The sequence below is a fragment of the Theropithecus gelada genome, chromosome 19 (genome assembly GCF_003255815.1).
Source record: "Theropithecus gelada isolate Dixy chromosome 19, Tgel_1.0, whole genome shotgun sequence".
In the NCBI taxonomy this organism is placed as follows: Eukaryota; Metazoa; Chordata; class Mammalia; order Primates; family Cercopithecidae; genus Theropithecus; species Theropithecus gelada.
In genome coordinates, this window is record NC_037687.1 from 30785570 (window position 1) to 30801864 (window position 16295).

At 50.4% G+C, this 16295-nt stretch overlaps 1 protein-coding gene across 3 annotated transcripts in view; it reads right to left on the reverse strand.

Annotated features, from left to right (window-relative positions):
• Window positions 1-396: 396 nt before the first annotated feature.
• NLRP12 (NLR family pyrin domain containing 12) overlaps window positions 397-16295 on the reverse strand; it is a 31285-nt gene continuing 15386 nt past the window's right edge. For 2 of the 3 annotated variants that reach the window (XM_025368122.1, XM_025368121.1), the window contains 6 exons: window positions 14433-14603; window positions 13144-13314; window positions 9413-9583; window positions 5559-5729; window positions 2927-3097; window positions 397-796 (listed from right to left, as the gene is read on the reverse strand). In XM_025368122.1, coding sequence (XP_025223907.1) covers window positions 709-796; window positions 2927-3097; window positions 5559-5729; window positions 9413-9583; window positions 13144-13314; window positions 14433-14603 — 943 coding nt within the window. In that variant the 3' untranslated portion in view covers window positions 397-708. The remainder of the gene's footprint in view (window positions 797-2926; window positions 3098-5558; window positions 5730-9412; window positions 9584-13143; window positions 13315-14432; window positions 14604-16295) is intronic. The other variant, XM_025368123.1, reaches the window with a different exon arrangement.

Below are 16295 nucleotides of genomic sequence, written 5' to 3' on the forward strand. Positions count from 1 at the left end.
GTGGCACGATCTCGGCTCACTGCAAGCTCCGCCTCCCGGGTTTACGCCATTCTCCTGCCTCAGCCTCCCTAGTAGCTGGGACTACAGGCGTGCGCCACCACGCCTGGCTAATTTTTTGTATTTTTTAGGAGAGATGGGGTTTCACCGTATTAGCCAGGATGGTCTCGATCTCCTGACCTCGTGATCCACCCGTCTCGGCCTCCCAAAGTGCTGGGATTACAGGCTTGAGCCACCGCGCCCGGCCTTTTTTTTTTTTGAGACGGAGTCTCGCTCTGCCGCCCAGGCTGGAGTGCAGTGGCCGGATCTCAGCTCACTGCAAGCTCCGCCTTCCGGGTTTACGCCATTCTCCGGCCTCAGCCTCCCGAGCAGCTGGGACTACAGGTGCCCGCCACCTCGCCCGGCTAGTTTTTTTTTTGTATTTTTTAGTAGAGACGGGGTTTCACCGTGTTAGCCAGGATGGTCTCGATCTCCTGACCTCATGATCCGCCCACCTTGGCCTCCCAAAGTGCTGGGATTACAGACATGAGCCACCGCACCCAGCCAGCTCCATCAAACATTAATTTGATCTCAGGCAGAGGGACTTTTGATCTTAATCTGCATGAGTCTGTCTCTAGGAAGGAGCCTGATCATTATGCTGTGGGGGGTGGCGAACACCCTCCCATCTTCGTCTGTCCAGATCTCAGGGGGAGAGCCAGCAGACAGGACCATTCAGCAGCCAATGTCCAAATAAGGTTTTGTGACTCGAAGCGCTGCCAACCTACTGTGGGTCATTTTATTCAGATCCATCCCAAATAACCTGTGGACACAAGAGTTGATATTATTCCAGCCCCACAACTGTGGCATTCAGTTAATAAGCCTTAAGTATCTATTGTGCAGTGCCGTGGTAAGACCATTCCATGATCCTCCAGAAATTCCACCCAACGCTGCTGGAAAGTAGGCTTATCGCGTGCTACACGCAAGTCCCCAAGCTGTGTTAACTTGCATAATTTTTTTTAAGATTTTTTTTTTTTTTTTGAGACAGAGTCACGCTCTGTTGCCCAGGCTGGAGTGCAGTAGCACCATTTCGGCTCACTGCAAGTTTCGCCTCCTTAGTTCACGCCATTCTCCTGCCTCAGCCTCCCCAGTAGCTGGGACTACAGGCTCCCACCACCACTCCCGGCTAATTTTTTGTATTTTTAGTAGAGACAGGGTTTCACCGTGTTAGCCAGGATGGTCTTGATCTCCTGACCTTGTGATCTCCCCGCCTCGGCCTCCCAAAGTGCTGGGATTACAGGCGTGAGCCACTGCACCCGGCCATAATTTTTTTTTTTTTTTTTTTTTTTTGAGACTGAGTCTCACTCTGTCACCCAGGCTGGAGTGGGGCAGTGCGATCTCGGCTCACTGCAACCTCCACCTCCCATGTTCAAGGGATCCTCCCACCTCAGCCTCCCTAGTAGCTGGGACTACAGGTGCGTGCTACCATGCCTAGCTAATTTTTGTATTTTTAGCAGAGACAGGGATTCACCATGTTGGCCAGGCTGGTCTGGAACTCCTGACCTCAAGTGATCTGCTTATCTTGGCCTCCCAAAGTGCTGGATTACAGGTGTGAGCCACCACACCTGGCCAACTCATAATTTATCATAGCCTTATGAAGATGCAACTATGGTCTCCATTTTTGTCTCCATTTTTTTTTTCTTTCTCAAAGATGGAGTCTTGCTCTGTTGCCCAGGCTGGAGTGCAGTGGCATGATCTCGGCTCACTGCAACCTCCACCTCCCAGCTTCAAGCGATTCTCCTGCCTCAGCCTCCCAAGTAGCTGGGATTACAGGCACGTGCCACCATGCCCGGGTAATTTTTGTATACAGCCACCCTCTCCCAGCCGTAAGTTTTTGTATTTATAGTAAAGATGTGGTTTCACTATGTTGGCCAGGCTGGTCTTGAACTCCTGGCCTCAAGTGATTTGCCTGCCTTGGCGTTTTTTTTCTTGTTTTCTTTCTTTTTTTTTTTTTTGAGACAGAGTCTCACTCTGTCGTCAGGCCAGAGTGCAGTAGCACGATCTCGGCTCACTGCAACCTCTGCCTCCCGGGTTCAAGCGATTCTCCTGCCTCAGCCTCCTGAGTAGCTGGAATTACAGGCACACACCACCATGCCCAGCTAATTTTTGTATTTTTAGTAGAGATGGGGTTTCACCATGTTGCCCAGGATGGTCTCGATCTATTGACCTCATGATCCTCCCGCCTCAGCCTCTCAAAGTGCTGGGATTACAGGCATGAGCCACCGCGCCCGGCCAACCTATATTTTCTTGAGACAAGTTCTTGCCTGGTCACCCAGGCTGGAGTGCAGTGGCGTAATCATGGCTCGCTGCAGCCTCGAACTCCTGGGCTCAAACAGTCCTCCCACCTCAGCCCCCTGAGTAACTGGGACTAGAGGTGTGTGCCTCCACACCTGGTGTGTGTGTGTGTGTGTGTGTGTGTGTGTGTGTAGATGGGATTTTGCCATGTTGCCCAGGCTGGTCTCAAATTCCTGAGCTCAAGTAATTTTCCCACATCAGCCTGTCAAAGTACTGGGATTACAGGCGCCATCCCCTATACCCAGCCTAAACTTTGATTGCATCACTGCACTCCGGCCTGGGCGACAGCAGGATCCCATCCAAAAAAAAAAAAAAAAGCAATTGGAATTTGAACCCAGGCAGAGTAATTCTGGATTCTCACTGGACTTACAGTGACCTCCAGTGCAATCGGCAAGCCACGATGGTCCCCTTCGACAGACAAGGAAATCATCCAAGGTCACACAGCCGGTAGACGACATAGGTCATATTTGGCCTCATCTGTGTGCCCCCTAATTGCACACACCAGTGCAGAAAGTATTTGTCCATCCAGCTTATCTACCCTCATGCTCCCAGCCCAATGCCCAGCCTCCTCTAGAAAGAACTGGTCATCATCCCTCACCAGAGAACTCGGAGCTTGCAGCCAGGATGGTTCAGCCGCTTGCAAAGCAGTCGGACACCTGTGTCCCCTAAGGCGTTGTTGGTCAGATAAAGCTCGGTCAAGGTCTGGTTGATCCCCAGGGTGAAGTAAAGATTCTTACACGCCTTGGCCGTGAGGCCACAGCTATCCAGCCTGGTGAAGATAAGAAGTCGGTTAAGGTAAACATCAGGTGCTACTTATGTTATTTGGAGTCGCCCAGGCTGGAGTACAGTGGTGAGATTTCAGCTCACTGCAACCTCCGCCTCCCAGGTTCAAGTGATTCTCCTGCCTCAGCCTCCCGAGTAGCTGGGATTACAGGCGTGCACCACCATGCCTGGCTAATTTTTGTATCCTTTTATTTTTGTTTTGTTTGAGACAGAGGCTCACTCCGTTGCCCAAGCTGGAATGCAGTGGCGCGATCTCAGCTCACTGCAACCTCCGCCTCCCGGGTTCAAGCTATTCCACCCACCTTGGCTTCCCAAAGAGCTGGGATTATAGGCATGAGCCACCACGCCCAGCCTCGGTAACATTTTAAAAAATTATCTGGGCTAGATGGTGTACGCCTGTAATCCCAGCTACTCAGGAGGCTGAGGCAGGAGAATTGCTTGAACCTGGGAGGTGGAGATTGCAGTGAGCCGAGATCGTGCCAGTACACTCCAGGGTGACAGAGTGAGACCCTGTTTTTGTTTTTGTTTTGCTTTTAAAAAACAAACCCCAAATAAACTAGATGATGCCTCATCCCATTCTTAATCCTTCAGATTAGGGCTACAGCTGGCCTGGCAGAAAGGTGAGGGCGGAAGTCACAATTAACATTTGATTGGAATTTACAGAGCACCAGATTGAATTATTATTATTATTTTTTATTTTTATTTTTATTTTTATTTATTTTTTGGAGATGGAGTCTCGCTCTGTCGCCCAGGCTGGAGTGCAGTGGTGCAATCTCCGTTCACTGCAAGCTCCGCCTCCCGGGTTCACGCCATTCTCCTGCCTCAGCCTCCCAAGTAGCTGGGACTACAGATGCCCGCCACCACGCCTGGCTAATTTTTTTGTATTTTTTAGTAGAGACGGGGTTTCACCATGTTAGCCAGGATGTTCTCGATCTCCTGACATTGTGATCGGCCCGCCTCGGCCTCCCAAAGTGCTGGGATTACAGGCGTGAGCCACCGCGCCCGGCTGATTATTTTTTTTCTCAAGACAGAGTCTTGCTCTGTTGCCCAGGCTGGAGTGCGATGGTGCGATCTCGGCTCACCGCAACCTCCACCTCCTGGGTTCAAGCGATTCTCCTGCCTCAGCCTCCTGAGTAGCTGGGATTACAGGTGCCCACCGCACCAGGCTAATTTCTGTGTTTTTAATAAAGATGGCCATGTTGGCCAGGTGGTCTCGAACTCCTTACCTCATGATCCACCCACCTCAGACTCCCAGAGTGCTGGGATTACAGGCATGAGCCACCGCGCCTGGCCTGAATTATTATTTTTGAGACAGAGTCTTGCTCTGTCTCCCAGGCTGGAGTGCAGTGGTGCGATCTTGGCTTACTGTAATCTTGCCTCCTGGGTTCAAGTCATTGTCCTGCCTCAGTCTCCCGAGTAGCTGGGATTACAGGCATGTGGCATCATGCCCAGTGAATTTTTGTATTTTTGTAGAGATGGTGTTTCACCATGTTGGCCAGGCTGCTCTTGAACTCCTGACCTCAGTTGATTCACCTGCCTGGGCCTCCCAAAGTGCTGGGATTACAGGCATTAAGCTACCGTGCCCAGTCTCTTTTTTTTTAATTTTTGAATTTAAACTTTTTTTTTTTTTTTTTTTTTTTTGAGACAGAGTTTCACTCTTGTTGCCCAGGCTGGAGTGCGATGTCACGATCTCTGCTCACTGCAACCTCTACCTCCCAGGTACAAGCGATTCTCCTGTCTCAGCCTCCCAAGTAGCTTGGATTACAGGCGTGCGCCACCAGGCCCGGCTATTTTTTTTTTTGTATTTAGTAGAGACAGGGTTTCACCATGTTAGGCTGGTCTCGAACTCCTGACCTCAGGTGATCCACCCACCCCGGCTTCCCAAAGTGCTGGGATTACAGGCGTGCGCCACCGCTCCCAGCCTTAAATTTTTACAGTTTTAAGTCTGGCAGCATCCCCACATCAGAATAAGTTCAGAGAAACTTCCTGTCTTTTCATTCCACCTCTCTTCTTGCTACCTGAATCTTTTGTCGTGAAGCAGGGTAGTTCATAAATAGAAAAATGAAGGATGGGCCGGGCGCGGTGGCTCAAGCCTGTAATCCCAGCACTTTGGGAGGCCGAGGCGGGTGGATCACGAGGTCAGGAGATCGAGACCATCCTGGCTAACATGGTGAAACCCCGTCTCTACTAAAAATACAAAAAACTAGCCGGGCGTGGTGGCGGGCGCCTGTAGTCCCAGCTACTCGGAGGCTGAGGCAGGAGAATGGCGTGAACCTGAGAGGCGGAGCTTGCAGTGAGCCGAGATCGCGCCACTGCACTCCAGCCTGGGTGACACAGCGCGAGACTCTGTCTCAAAAAAAAAAAAAAAAAAAGAAAAGTGAAGGATGAGAAAGCGCTTCCACCATCCAAATGTGACCACCGCCACCCCGTCCCTCCCCAGTGCTCACCACAGTTTCTGGAGTCTGCAGGTGGGATGTTGCAGCCCCTCAGCCAGCAACCACAGGCCCCAGTCTCCCAGGTCGTTGAAACTCAAGTCCAGCTCCCGAAGGTGGTGGTTGACCTGGAGCACCGCAGAAAGACCCTCACAGGCAGCAGAGCCCAGCCGGCAGATGCCCAACCTGCAAAGACAGGATGCTAGGGCAGAGGGGAGGCGTTCCTCCTGCAAACATCTGCTGGGAGGACCCTGTGTCAAGCCCTGTGCTGGTTGCAGACAGAGGGACAGACTCAGTCTCTACCCTTGAGAGACGAAAAAGAAGACAGAAGTAGGAAGACGAGAGGAAGGGAGGAATAAAAGGACAGAAGGAAGCAACTAAGAATCAGGCCAAGCCGGACGCGGTGGCTCACACCTGTAATCCCAGCACTTTGGGAGGCCTAGGCGGGCGGATCACGAGGTCAGGAGATTGAGATCACAGTGAAATCCCGTCTCTACTAAAAATACAAAAAATTAGCCGGGCGCGGTGGTGGGCGCCTGTAGTCCCAGCTACTCGGGAGGCTGAGCCAGGAGAATGGCGTGAACCCGGGAGGTGGAGCTTGCAGTGAGCCGAGATCGCACCACTGCACTCCAGCCTGGGCGACAGAACTAGACTCTGTCTAAAAAAAAAAAAAAAAAAAAAGAATCAGGCCAGGTGCCCTGGCTCATGCCTGTCATCCCAGCATCTTGGGAGGCTGAGGCTGGAGGATTCTTTGAGGTCAGGAGTTTGTGACCAGTCTGGACAACCGACAACTTGTTTGTACAAAAAAAGTTTTTTTTCTTTTTGCGATGGAGTTTCCCTCTTGTTGCCCAGGCTGGAGTGTAATGGTGCAATCTCGGCTCACTGCAACCTCTACCTCCCTAGCTCAAGCGATTCTCCTGTCTCAGTCTCCCAGGTAGATGGGATTACAGGCATGTGGCAACATGCCCGGCTAATTTTTGTATTTTTGGTAGAAGCGGGGTTTCACCATGTTGGTCAGGCTGGTTTCAAACTCCTGACCTCAGGTGATCCACCCGCCGCAGCCTCCCATCTACAGTTTTTTTTTTTTTTTGAGACAGAGTCTCGCAATATTGCCCAGGCTGGAGTACAGTGGCACGATCTCGGCTCACTGCAACCTCCGCCTCCTGTGTTCCAGTGATTCTCCTGCCTCAGCCTTCTTAGTAGCTGCGACTACAGGCGCATACCACCATGCCCAGCTAATTTTTGTATTTTTAGTAGAGATGGGGTTTCACCATGTTGGCCAGGATGGTCTCGATCGCTTGACCTCATGATCCGCCCTCCTCAGCCTCCCAAAGTGCTGGGATTACAGGCATGAGCCACCGTGCCCAGCCGTATGTGTGATTTTTTTTTTGTTTTTTGCTGGTGCCTTGATAAAAAAAAAATACACAAAATGTGTATTTTTGAGCATCTCTACCCACGTCTTGTACTAGTCACTAGGAGATACAGTGGGCATAGCTCCTACGCTTGTGGATGCCACCACACACACATATACACGAATGACAATTTTTTTTCTTTGAGATGGAGTCTCACTCTTGTCATCCAGGCTGGAGTGCGGTGGCACAATCTCAGCTCACTGCAACCTCCGGCTTCCAGGTTCAAGCAATTCTTCTGCCTCAGCCTCCTGGGTACCTGGACATCAGGCATCTGCCACCATGCCCGGCTAATTTTTATATGTTTAGTAGAGACGGGGTTTCACCATGTTGGCCAGGCTAGTCTTGAACTCCTGACCTCAGGTCATCCTCCCACCTTGGCCTCCCAAAGTGCTGGGATTACAGGCATCAGCCGCGTGTGTGATTTTTTGTTGTTGTTTTTTGCTGGTGCCTTGATAAAAAAAATACACAAAATGTGTATTTTTTAGCACCTCTACCCACGTCTTGTACTAGTCACTGGGAGATACAGTGGGCATAGCTCCTACACTTGTGGAATGCCACCACACACACATATACACGAATTACAAATTTTTTTTTTTTTTTTTGAGATGGAGTCTCTCTCTGCCGCCCAGGCTGGAGTGCAGTGGCACAATCTCAGCTCACTGCAACCTCTGGCTCCCGGATTCAAGCAATTCTTCTGCCTAAGCCTGCTGGGTACCTGAACGTCAGGCATCTGCCACCACGTCTGGCTAATTTTTATATTTTTAGTAGAGACGGGGTTTCACCATGTTGGCCAGGCTAGTCTTGAACTCCTGACCTCAGGCCATCCTCCCACCTTGGCCTCCCAATGTGCTGAGATTACAGGCATGAGCCACCTCACCCAGCCTTCAAATTTCAATAAATGAGGCTGAGGGGAAGTATGAGGTCATGTAGGATCATCAATCTAGGAAGCCAGATCTTAGCTAGGGATTAGAAAAGGTGTCCAGTTGGGTGTAATGGGTCACACCTGTAATCCCAGCACTTTGGGAGGCCAAGGCCAGAGGATCTCTTAAGGCCAGGAGTTTGACACCAGCCTAGGCAACAAATCGAGACCTTGTCCCTACAAAAAATAAGTAAAAATTGGCCGGGCACGGTAGCTCACACCTGTAATCCCAGCACTTTGGGAGGCCGAGATGGGCAGATCACGAGGTCAGGAGATCGAGACCATCCTGGCTAACACGGTGAAACCCCGTCTACTAAAAATACAAAAATTAGCTGGACGTGGTGGCGAGCACCTGTAGTCCCAGTTACTCGAGAGGCTGAGGCAGGAGAATGGCGTGAACCCGGGAGTTGGAGCTTGCAGTGAGCCGAGATGGCGCCACTGCATTCCAGCCCAGGCGACAGAGCAAGACTCTGTCTCAAAAAAAAAAAAAAAAGGAAACATTGGCCAGGTGTGGTGGCGTGTGCCTGCAGTCCCAGCTACTCAGGAGCCTGAGATGGGAGGATGGCTTCAGCCCAGGAGGTCGAGGGTACAGTGAGATATGATCACACCTCTGCACTCCAGTACTGGCGACAGAGCAAGACCCTGTCTCAAAGAAATACACAGTAAAGAGTGTTCAGAAGAAAAATTGAACTTCTCTGGGCAAAGAGGAGACAGAGAGCAGAAGGCATGCCAGGGAACAAGAATTGCTTGTGCAAAGGGCCGTGTGTCAGAAAAATCCCCCCCCTTTTTTTTTTTTTTTTTTTTTTAAGACGGAATTTTGCTCTTGTTGCCCAGGCTGGAGTGCAATGACGCGATCTCAGCTCACCACAACCTCCACCTCCTGGGTTCAAGTGATTTCCTGCCTCAGCCTCCTGAGTAGCTGGGATTATAGGCATGCACTACCATGCCTGGCTAATTTTCTCTTTTTAGTAGAGACAGGCTGTTTCACCATGTTGGTCAGGCTGGTCTCGAACTCCTGACCTCAGGTAATCCTCCTGCCTTGGCCTTCCAAAGTGCTGGAATTAACAGGTGTCAGCCACTGTGCCTGGCCAGAAAAATCCTTTTAAAAAACTAAGGTAGGCTGGGTGCAGTGGCTCATGCCTGCAATCCCAGCACTTTGGGAGGCCAAGGCGGGCAGATCATGAGGTCAGGAGATCGAGACCATCCTGGCTAACACGATGACACCACATCTTTACTAAAAATACAAAAAACTAGCTGGGCGTGGGGGTGGGCACCTGTAATCTCAGCTACTTGGGAGGCCGAGGCAGGAGAATTGCTTGAACCTGGGAGGTGGAGGTTGCAATGAGCCGAGATCACGGCACTGCTCTCCAGCCTGGATGACAAAGTGAAACTCTGTCTCAAAAAAAAAAAAAAAAAAAAAAAGGCTGATGTAGTAGCTAGAGTTTAGGAGCAGAGGCAACCTGGCCTCCGTGATCCCAGGTGAGAGGGCTGCGTTCATGGTTTGGGACTCCTAGCGTGGTGAGCAAAACGGGACTCACCGGAGGGTCTGGAGCTTGCACGTGGGATGCCTGAGGCTCTCACACAGCAGCAGCACCCCGGCGTCCCCCAGCTCATTCAGGCTCAGGTCCAGCTCTCTCAGGCTGTGGTTCACACTGAGAGTTGAGGCCAGCTCTTCACAGGCGGCAGCAGTGAGGTGGCAGATCTTCAGCCTGCACAAAGTCCAATTCAACAAGCATTATGGAGGCTTGCTTGCTCTTTTTTTTTTGAGACAGAGTCTCACTCTGTTGCCCAGGCTGGAGTGCAGTGGTGCAATGTCAGCTCACTGCAACCTCCACCTCCCGTGTTCAAGCGATTCTCCTGCCTCAGCCTCCCAAATAGCTGGGACTACAGGAGTGTGGCATCACGCCTGGCTAGGTTTTGGACTTTTAGTAGAGACAGGGTTTCTCGCCATGTTGGCCAGGGTGGTCTCGAACTCCTGATCTTGGGTGACACGCCTGCCTCAGCCTCTCAAAGGACTGGGATTACAGGCGTGAACCACTGTGTCCAAGCCCCCGGTCTTAACAGTAATGCATTTTCAGACAACCCAATTTAAAAATGGGCAAAAGGGCTGGGCGTGGTGGCTCACACATATAATCCCAGCACTTTGAGAGGCCGAGGCAGGCGGATCACCTGAGGTCGGGAGTTCAAGACCAGCCTGAGCAACATGGAAAAACCCCATCTCTACTAAAAATACAAAATTAGACTGGGCACAGTGGCTCATGCCTGTAATCCCAGCACTTTGGGAGGCCGAGGGAGGTGGATCACCTGAGGTTGGGAGATCGAGACCATTCTGGCTAACACGGTGAAACCCAGTCTCTACTAAAAATACAAAAAATTAGCTGGACGTGATGGCACATGCCTGTCATCCCAGCTACTCGGGAGGCTGAGGCAGGAGAATCACTCGAACCTGGTAGGCAGAGGTTGCCGTGAGCTAAGATCGTGCCATTGCACTCCAGCCTGGGCAACAAAAGTGAAACTCCATCTCAAAAATAAATAAATAAATAAAAATAAATGAGCAAAAGGCTTGAATACACATTTCTTCAAGGAAGGTGTTCAGATGGCCAACAAGCACCTGAAAAGATGCTCAATCTCAGTAATCACTGGGTAAATACAAATCAAAACCGTGAGACAGCATCTCATACCCATTAGGATGCCTACTATTAAAAATAAATAGACTCCAGTCGGGCGTGGTGGCTCACACCTGTAATCCCAGCACTTTGGGAGGCGGGCAGATCATGAGGTCAGGAGATTGAGACCATCCTGGCTAACACGGTGAAACCCCGTCTCTACTAAAAATACAAAAAAAAGAAATTAGCCAGGCATGGTGGTGGGTGCCTGTAGTCACAGCTACTCTGGAGGCTGAGGCAGGAGAATGGCGTGAACCCAGGAGGCAGAGGTTGCAGCGAGCTGAGATCACGCCACAGCACTCCAGCCTGGGCAACACAGCAAGACTCCGTCTCAAAAAAAGAAAAGCAACTAAAAATAAATAGAAACCTGTAATCCTAGCACTTTGGGCGGCCGAGGCGGGCGGATCACCTGAGGTCAGGAGTTTGAGACAGCCTGGCCAACACGGTGAAACCCCATCTCTACTAAAAATGCAAAAAAACTAGCTGGGCGTGGTGGTGGGTGCCTGTAATCCCAGCTACTTGGGAGGCTGAGGCAGGAGAATTGCTTGAACCTGGGAGGTGAAGGTTGCAGTGAGCTGAGATTGCGCCATTGCACTCCAGCCTAGCCTGGGTGACAGAGCGAGACTTTTTCTTAAAGAGAAAAAAAAAAAAAAGAAAAGGGAGAAAATAGGCCGGCCACAGTGGGTCATGACTATAATCCCAGCACTTTGGGAGGTCGAGGTGGGCGAATCACCTGAGGTCAGAAGTTCAAGACCAGCCTGACCAACATGGTGAAGCCCTGTCTCTACTGAAAATACAACAATTGGCTGGCGTGGTGACAGGCATCTGTAATCCTAGCTACTCGGGAGGCTGAGGCACAAGAATCGTTGAACCTGGGAGGTGGAGATTGCAGTGAGCTGAGATGGAGTGCCACTGTACTCCAGCCTGGGCCACAGGGCGAGACTCTGTCTCAAAAAAAAAAAAAAAAAGGGGCAATAAATAATAAGTGCTAGCTGGGTGCCATGGCGGTGGCTCACACCTGTAATCCCAGCACTTTGGGAGGCTGAGGCGGGAGGACTGGTTGATCCCAGGAGTTCCAGACCAGCCTGGTCAACATGGCCAACGTGGTGAAACCCTGTCTCTATTTAAAAAATAAAAGGAAACAAAAAGAAAAATTAGATTGGCGTGGTAGCATGCACCTGTAGTCCCAGCTACTTGGGAGGCTGAGGCAGGAGGATTGCTTGAGCCCCAGAGGTCGAGGCTTCAGAAAGTTGATATCACACCATTGCACTCAAGCTTTTGTGAGTCAATGAGACCTTGTCTCAAAAAAAAAAAAAAAGTTCAGGATGGTTCCTGCAAATCAGACTGGGACAGAACAAGAAACAAAACTGGGGAAGATGGTACATTTTATGTTGCATGTATTTGACCACAGTTACATTTACTTTTTATGTTATTATATATTTTTTGAGACAGGGTCTCACCCTGTCACCCAGGCTGGGGTACAGTGGCTTGATCACAGCTCACTGCAGCCTTGGCCTCCAAGGCTCCTGCCTGGCCTCCAAGACTCCAGGCACATACCACCCACCCCAGCTAATTATGTTTATTTTTTTGTAGAGATGAAGTCTCACGGGTTCCCAGGCTGCTCCTGAGCTCCTGTGCTCAAGTCATTCTAGAGGGTTGTGATTACAGGCGTGAGCCACCGCGCCCGGCCCTTCCGAATAGTTTTGATCCACGGTTGATGAAATTCACGAATGCAGAACCGATGGACACAGAGGGCTGACTGTGCCTCATTGGCACGAAGTACTTTTGTGGTATCGGGCAACCATCACTGCCATCCATCTCTGGAACTTTTTCTTTCTTTTTTTTTTTGAGACGGAGTTTCGCTTTTGTTGCCCAGGCTGGAGTGCAATGGCACGACGTTGGCTCACCGCAACCTCCACCTCCCAGGTTCAAGTGATTCTCCTGCCTCGGCTTCCTGAGTAGCTGGGATTACAGGCACGCACCACCACGCCCACCTAATTTTGTATTTTTAGTAGAGACGGGGCTTCTCCGTGTTGGTCAAGCTGGTCTCAAACTCCAGACCTCAGGTGATCCGCCCGCCTCAGCCTCCCAAAGTGCTGGGATTACAGGTGTGAGCCACCACACCCGGCCCATCTCTGGAACTTCTTCGTCTTCCCAAATGGAAACTCTGTTCCTGTTAAATGGTAACTCCCCATTTCCTCCTCTTCTAGGCCCTGGCAGCTACCATTCTACTTTGTTTTTTGAGATGGAGTCTCACTCTGTCACCATGGCTGGAGAGCAATGGCGTGATCTTGGCTCACTGCAACTTCTGCCTCCCAGCTTCAAGTGATTCTCTTGCCTCAGCCTCCTGAGTAGCTGTGATTACAGGCATGTGCCACCACACCTGGCTAATTTTTATATCTTTAGTAGAGACGGGGTTTTGCCATGTTGGCCAGGCTGGTCTCAAACTCCTGACCTCAGATGATCTGCCCTCTTCGGCCTCCCAAAGTGCTGGGATGATAGGTGTGAGCTGCTGCACCCGACCTGTGGATGCATTTTTAATACCGTCATTCAATATGAAGATATTTTCCATTTTATTATAGTTGACCCCAGGAAGAACTCACCACAAAGTCCGTAGTTTGCAGACTGGGTGCCTCAGTCCCTGGCACAGTAACCTCAGGCCCAAATCCTCCAGTGCATTTCCTGTCAGGTCCAACTCAACCAGATGTGGGTTGGTGCTGAGCACAGAAGCCAACTCTTGACAAGCCCCGGACTCCAGCTGACACTTCCTCAACCTTGGGAGGAAAGAGAGGTTGAAGGGGGGCGCCATCTTGCTTCTCTGTGTCCTGATCACTCATGCCCCAGCCTGTTTATCTTATTATTTCGGAAAAGGTTCTTGCTCTGTCACCCAGGGTGAAGTTCAGCAGTGTGATATCAACTCAGTGAAGCCTCAACCTCCGGGCTCATGTGATCCTCCTGCCTCAGCCTCCTGAGTAACTGGAATACATGTGTGTACCACCGTACCTGCCTAATTTTTTTTTTTTTTTTTTTTGAGGTGGAGTCTCGCTGTGTCACCAAGGCTGGAGTACAGTGGCGTGATCTTTTCTCACTGCAACCTCCACCTCCTGGGTTCAAGTGATTCTCATACCTCAGTCTTTCAAGTAGCTGGGATTACAGGCTGGACTACAGGTGCCCGCCACCATGCCCAGCTAATTTTTGCATTTTTAGTAGAGATGGGGTTTCACCATGTTGGCCAGGCTGGTCTCGAACTCCTGACCTCAGGTGATCTGCCCACCTTGGCCTCCCAAAGTGCTGGGATTACAGGTGTGAACCACTGCTCCTGGCCTATACCTGGCTGATTAAAAAAAAAAAAAATTGTAGGTCAGGTGCAGTGGCTCACGCCTGTAATTCCAGCACTTTGGGAAACTAAGATCGGTGGATCATTTGAGGTCAGGAGTTCAAGACCAGCCTGGTCAACATGGGGAAACCCCATCTCTACTAAAAATACAAAAAAGTTAGCTGGGTATGGTGGTAGGTGCCTGTAATCTCAGCTACTTGGGAGGCTGAGGCAGGAGAATCACTTGAACCCAGGAGGTGGAGGTTGCAGTGAGCTGAGATCACGCACTGCACTCCAGCCTGGGTGACATAGCAAGACCCCGTCTCCGGGGAGAAAAAGAAAAGGTGGGGGATGGCCCCAGGGACTCTTCCTCATGTGGAATTGAGTATGGAGTCAGAGGAGGGCAGAAGGAGGTCCTCTAAAGAGCCTAGAGTCCAGGGCCAGGGTCTTAGGTCATGGGGTTAAGGGCCAGCCCTGATTTAAAGGTGGAGATTTGAGGATTACCAGCATTGTGTGGTATTTCATGCCCCAGGAGACAATGAGCTTAAGAAGTTGCTCTCGGGGATAGAGACTCACTGAATCATCTGCAGCCTGCACTGGGGATGCCGCAGGCCCTCGCAAAGCAGCGTCATGCCTGAGAATCCAACACCATTGCCACTGAGATCCATCCTTGTTAAATTCTTATTGGCTATGAGAGCTGCAGAGAGGTCCTCACAGGCTGAGCTGGAGATGCGGCACCTCTTCAGCCTGGGGTGGAAAAGAGGAGAAAGGAGCTGGTCATGTCCTTTGCACCAGTTTTGTGGATTATTTTCTTTTGCTTTTTTTTTTTTTTTTTTTCTCCCTGAGACAGAGTCTCTCTGCCACCCAGGCTAGAGTGCAGTGGCACGATCTCGGCTCAGCATAACCTCTGCCTTCTGGGTTGAAGCGATTTTCCTGCCTTGGCCTCCTGAGTAGCTGGGATTACAGTCGTGTGCCACCACGCCTGGCTAATTTTTGTATTTTTAGTAGAGATGGGGTTTCACCATGTTGGCCAGGCTGGTCTCGAACTCCCGACCTCAGGTGATCCACCCGCCTTGGCCTCCAGAAGTGCTGGGATTACAGGTGTGAGCCACCTCGTGTGATGGCATTTCACTCTGTTTTCCAGGCTGGAGTGCAGTGGCACCATCATGACGCACTGGGGCCTAAACCTTCTGGGCTCAAGCAACCTCCCACGTCAGTGTCCTGAGTAGCTGGGACTACAGGTGCACACCACCATGTCCAGCTATTTTTTTTTTTTAAGAGTTTATCGCCAGGTGTGGTGCCTCACACCTGTAATCCCAGCATTTTGGAAGGCTGAACAGGGTGGATCACCTGAGGTCAGGAGTTCAAAACCAGCCTGGCCAACATGGCAAAACCCTGTCTCTACTAAAGAAATAAAAAAATTAGTCGAGTGTGGTGGCGGGCACCTGTAATTCCAGCTACTCAGGAGGCTGAGGCAGGAGAATCGCTTGAACCTGGGAGGCGGAGGTTGCACTGAGCTGAGATCGTGCCGTTGCACTCCAGCCTGAGAAACAAGAGCAAGACACTGCCTCCAAAAAAAAAAGAAAGAAAAAAATATTTATCTTTTAGCTGAGAGAGTTTATTTTTAATATATTTTATATATATTTTTTGAGGCAGAGTCTCGCTCTTGTTGCCCAGACTGGAGTGCAGTGGTGTGATCTTAGCTCACTGCAGTCTCCACCTCCTGGGTTCAAGCAATTCTCCTGCCTCAGCTTCCCAAGCAACTGGGATTACAGGTGCCCAGCACCACGCCTGACTAATTTTTGTATTTTTTAGTAGAGACGGGATGGGGTTTCTCCATGTTGGCCACCTGGTCTTGAACTCTTGGACTCAAGTGATCCTCCCACCTCGGCCTCCCAAAGTGCTGGCAGAGTGCTGGGAAAGTGTGAGCCATCACACCTGGCCAATATGTTTATTTCAAAATATCATATTGTATATGATAAATTTTACCTGTCATGGAAAGCAACAAGAATAATATAAAATGTTTTGTTGCTTTGTAGTCAAATACACTCACAAAGTTTGCCCTTAAAGAAATTCAAGGTCATGTGCAGTGGCTCAAACCTGTAATCCCAGCACTTTGGGAGGCCGAGGTGGGTAGATTACCTGAGGTCAGGAGTTTATGACCAGCCTGGCCAATGCAATGAAATCCTATCTCTACTAAAAACACTAAAATTAGCTGGGTGTGGTGGTGCACCCCTGTAGTCCCAGCTACTCGGGAGGCTGAGGCAGGAGAATTGCTTGAACCAGGGAAGCAGAGGTTGCAGTGAGTCGAGATCGTGTCACTGCACTCCAGCCCAGGCTACAGAGCAAGACTATCTCAAAAACTAAAAAATAAAAAAAAAATTTGGCTAGGCACAGTGACTCACACCTGTAATCTCAACAGTTAAGGAGGCTGAGGAG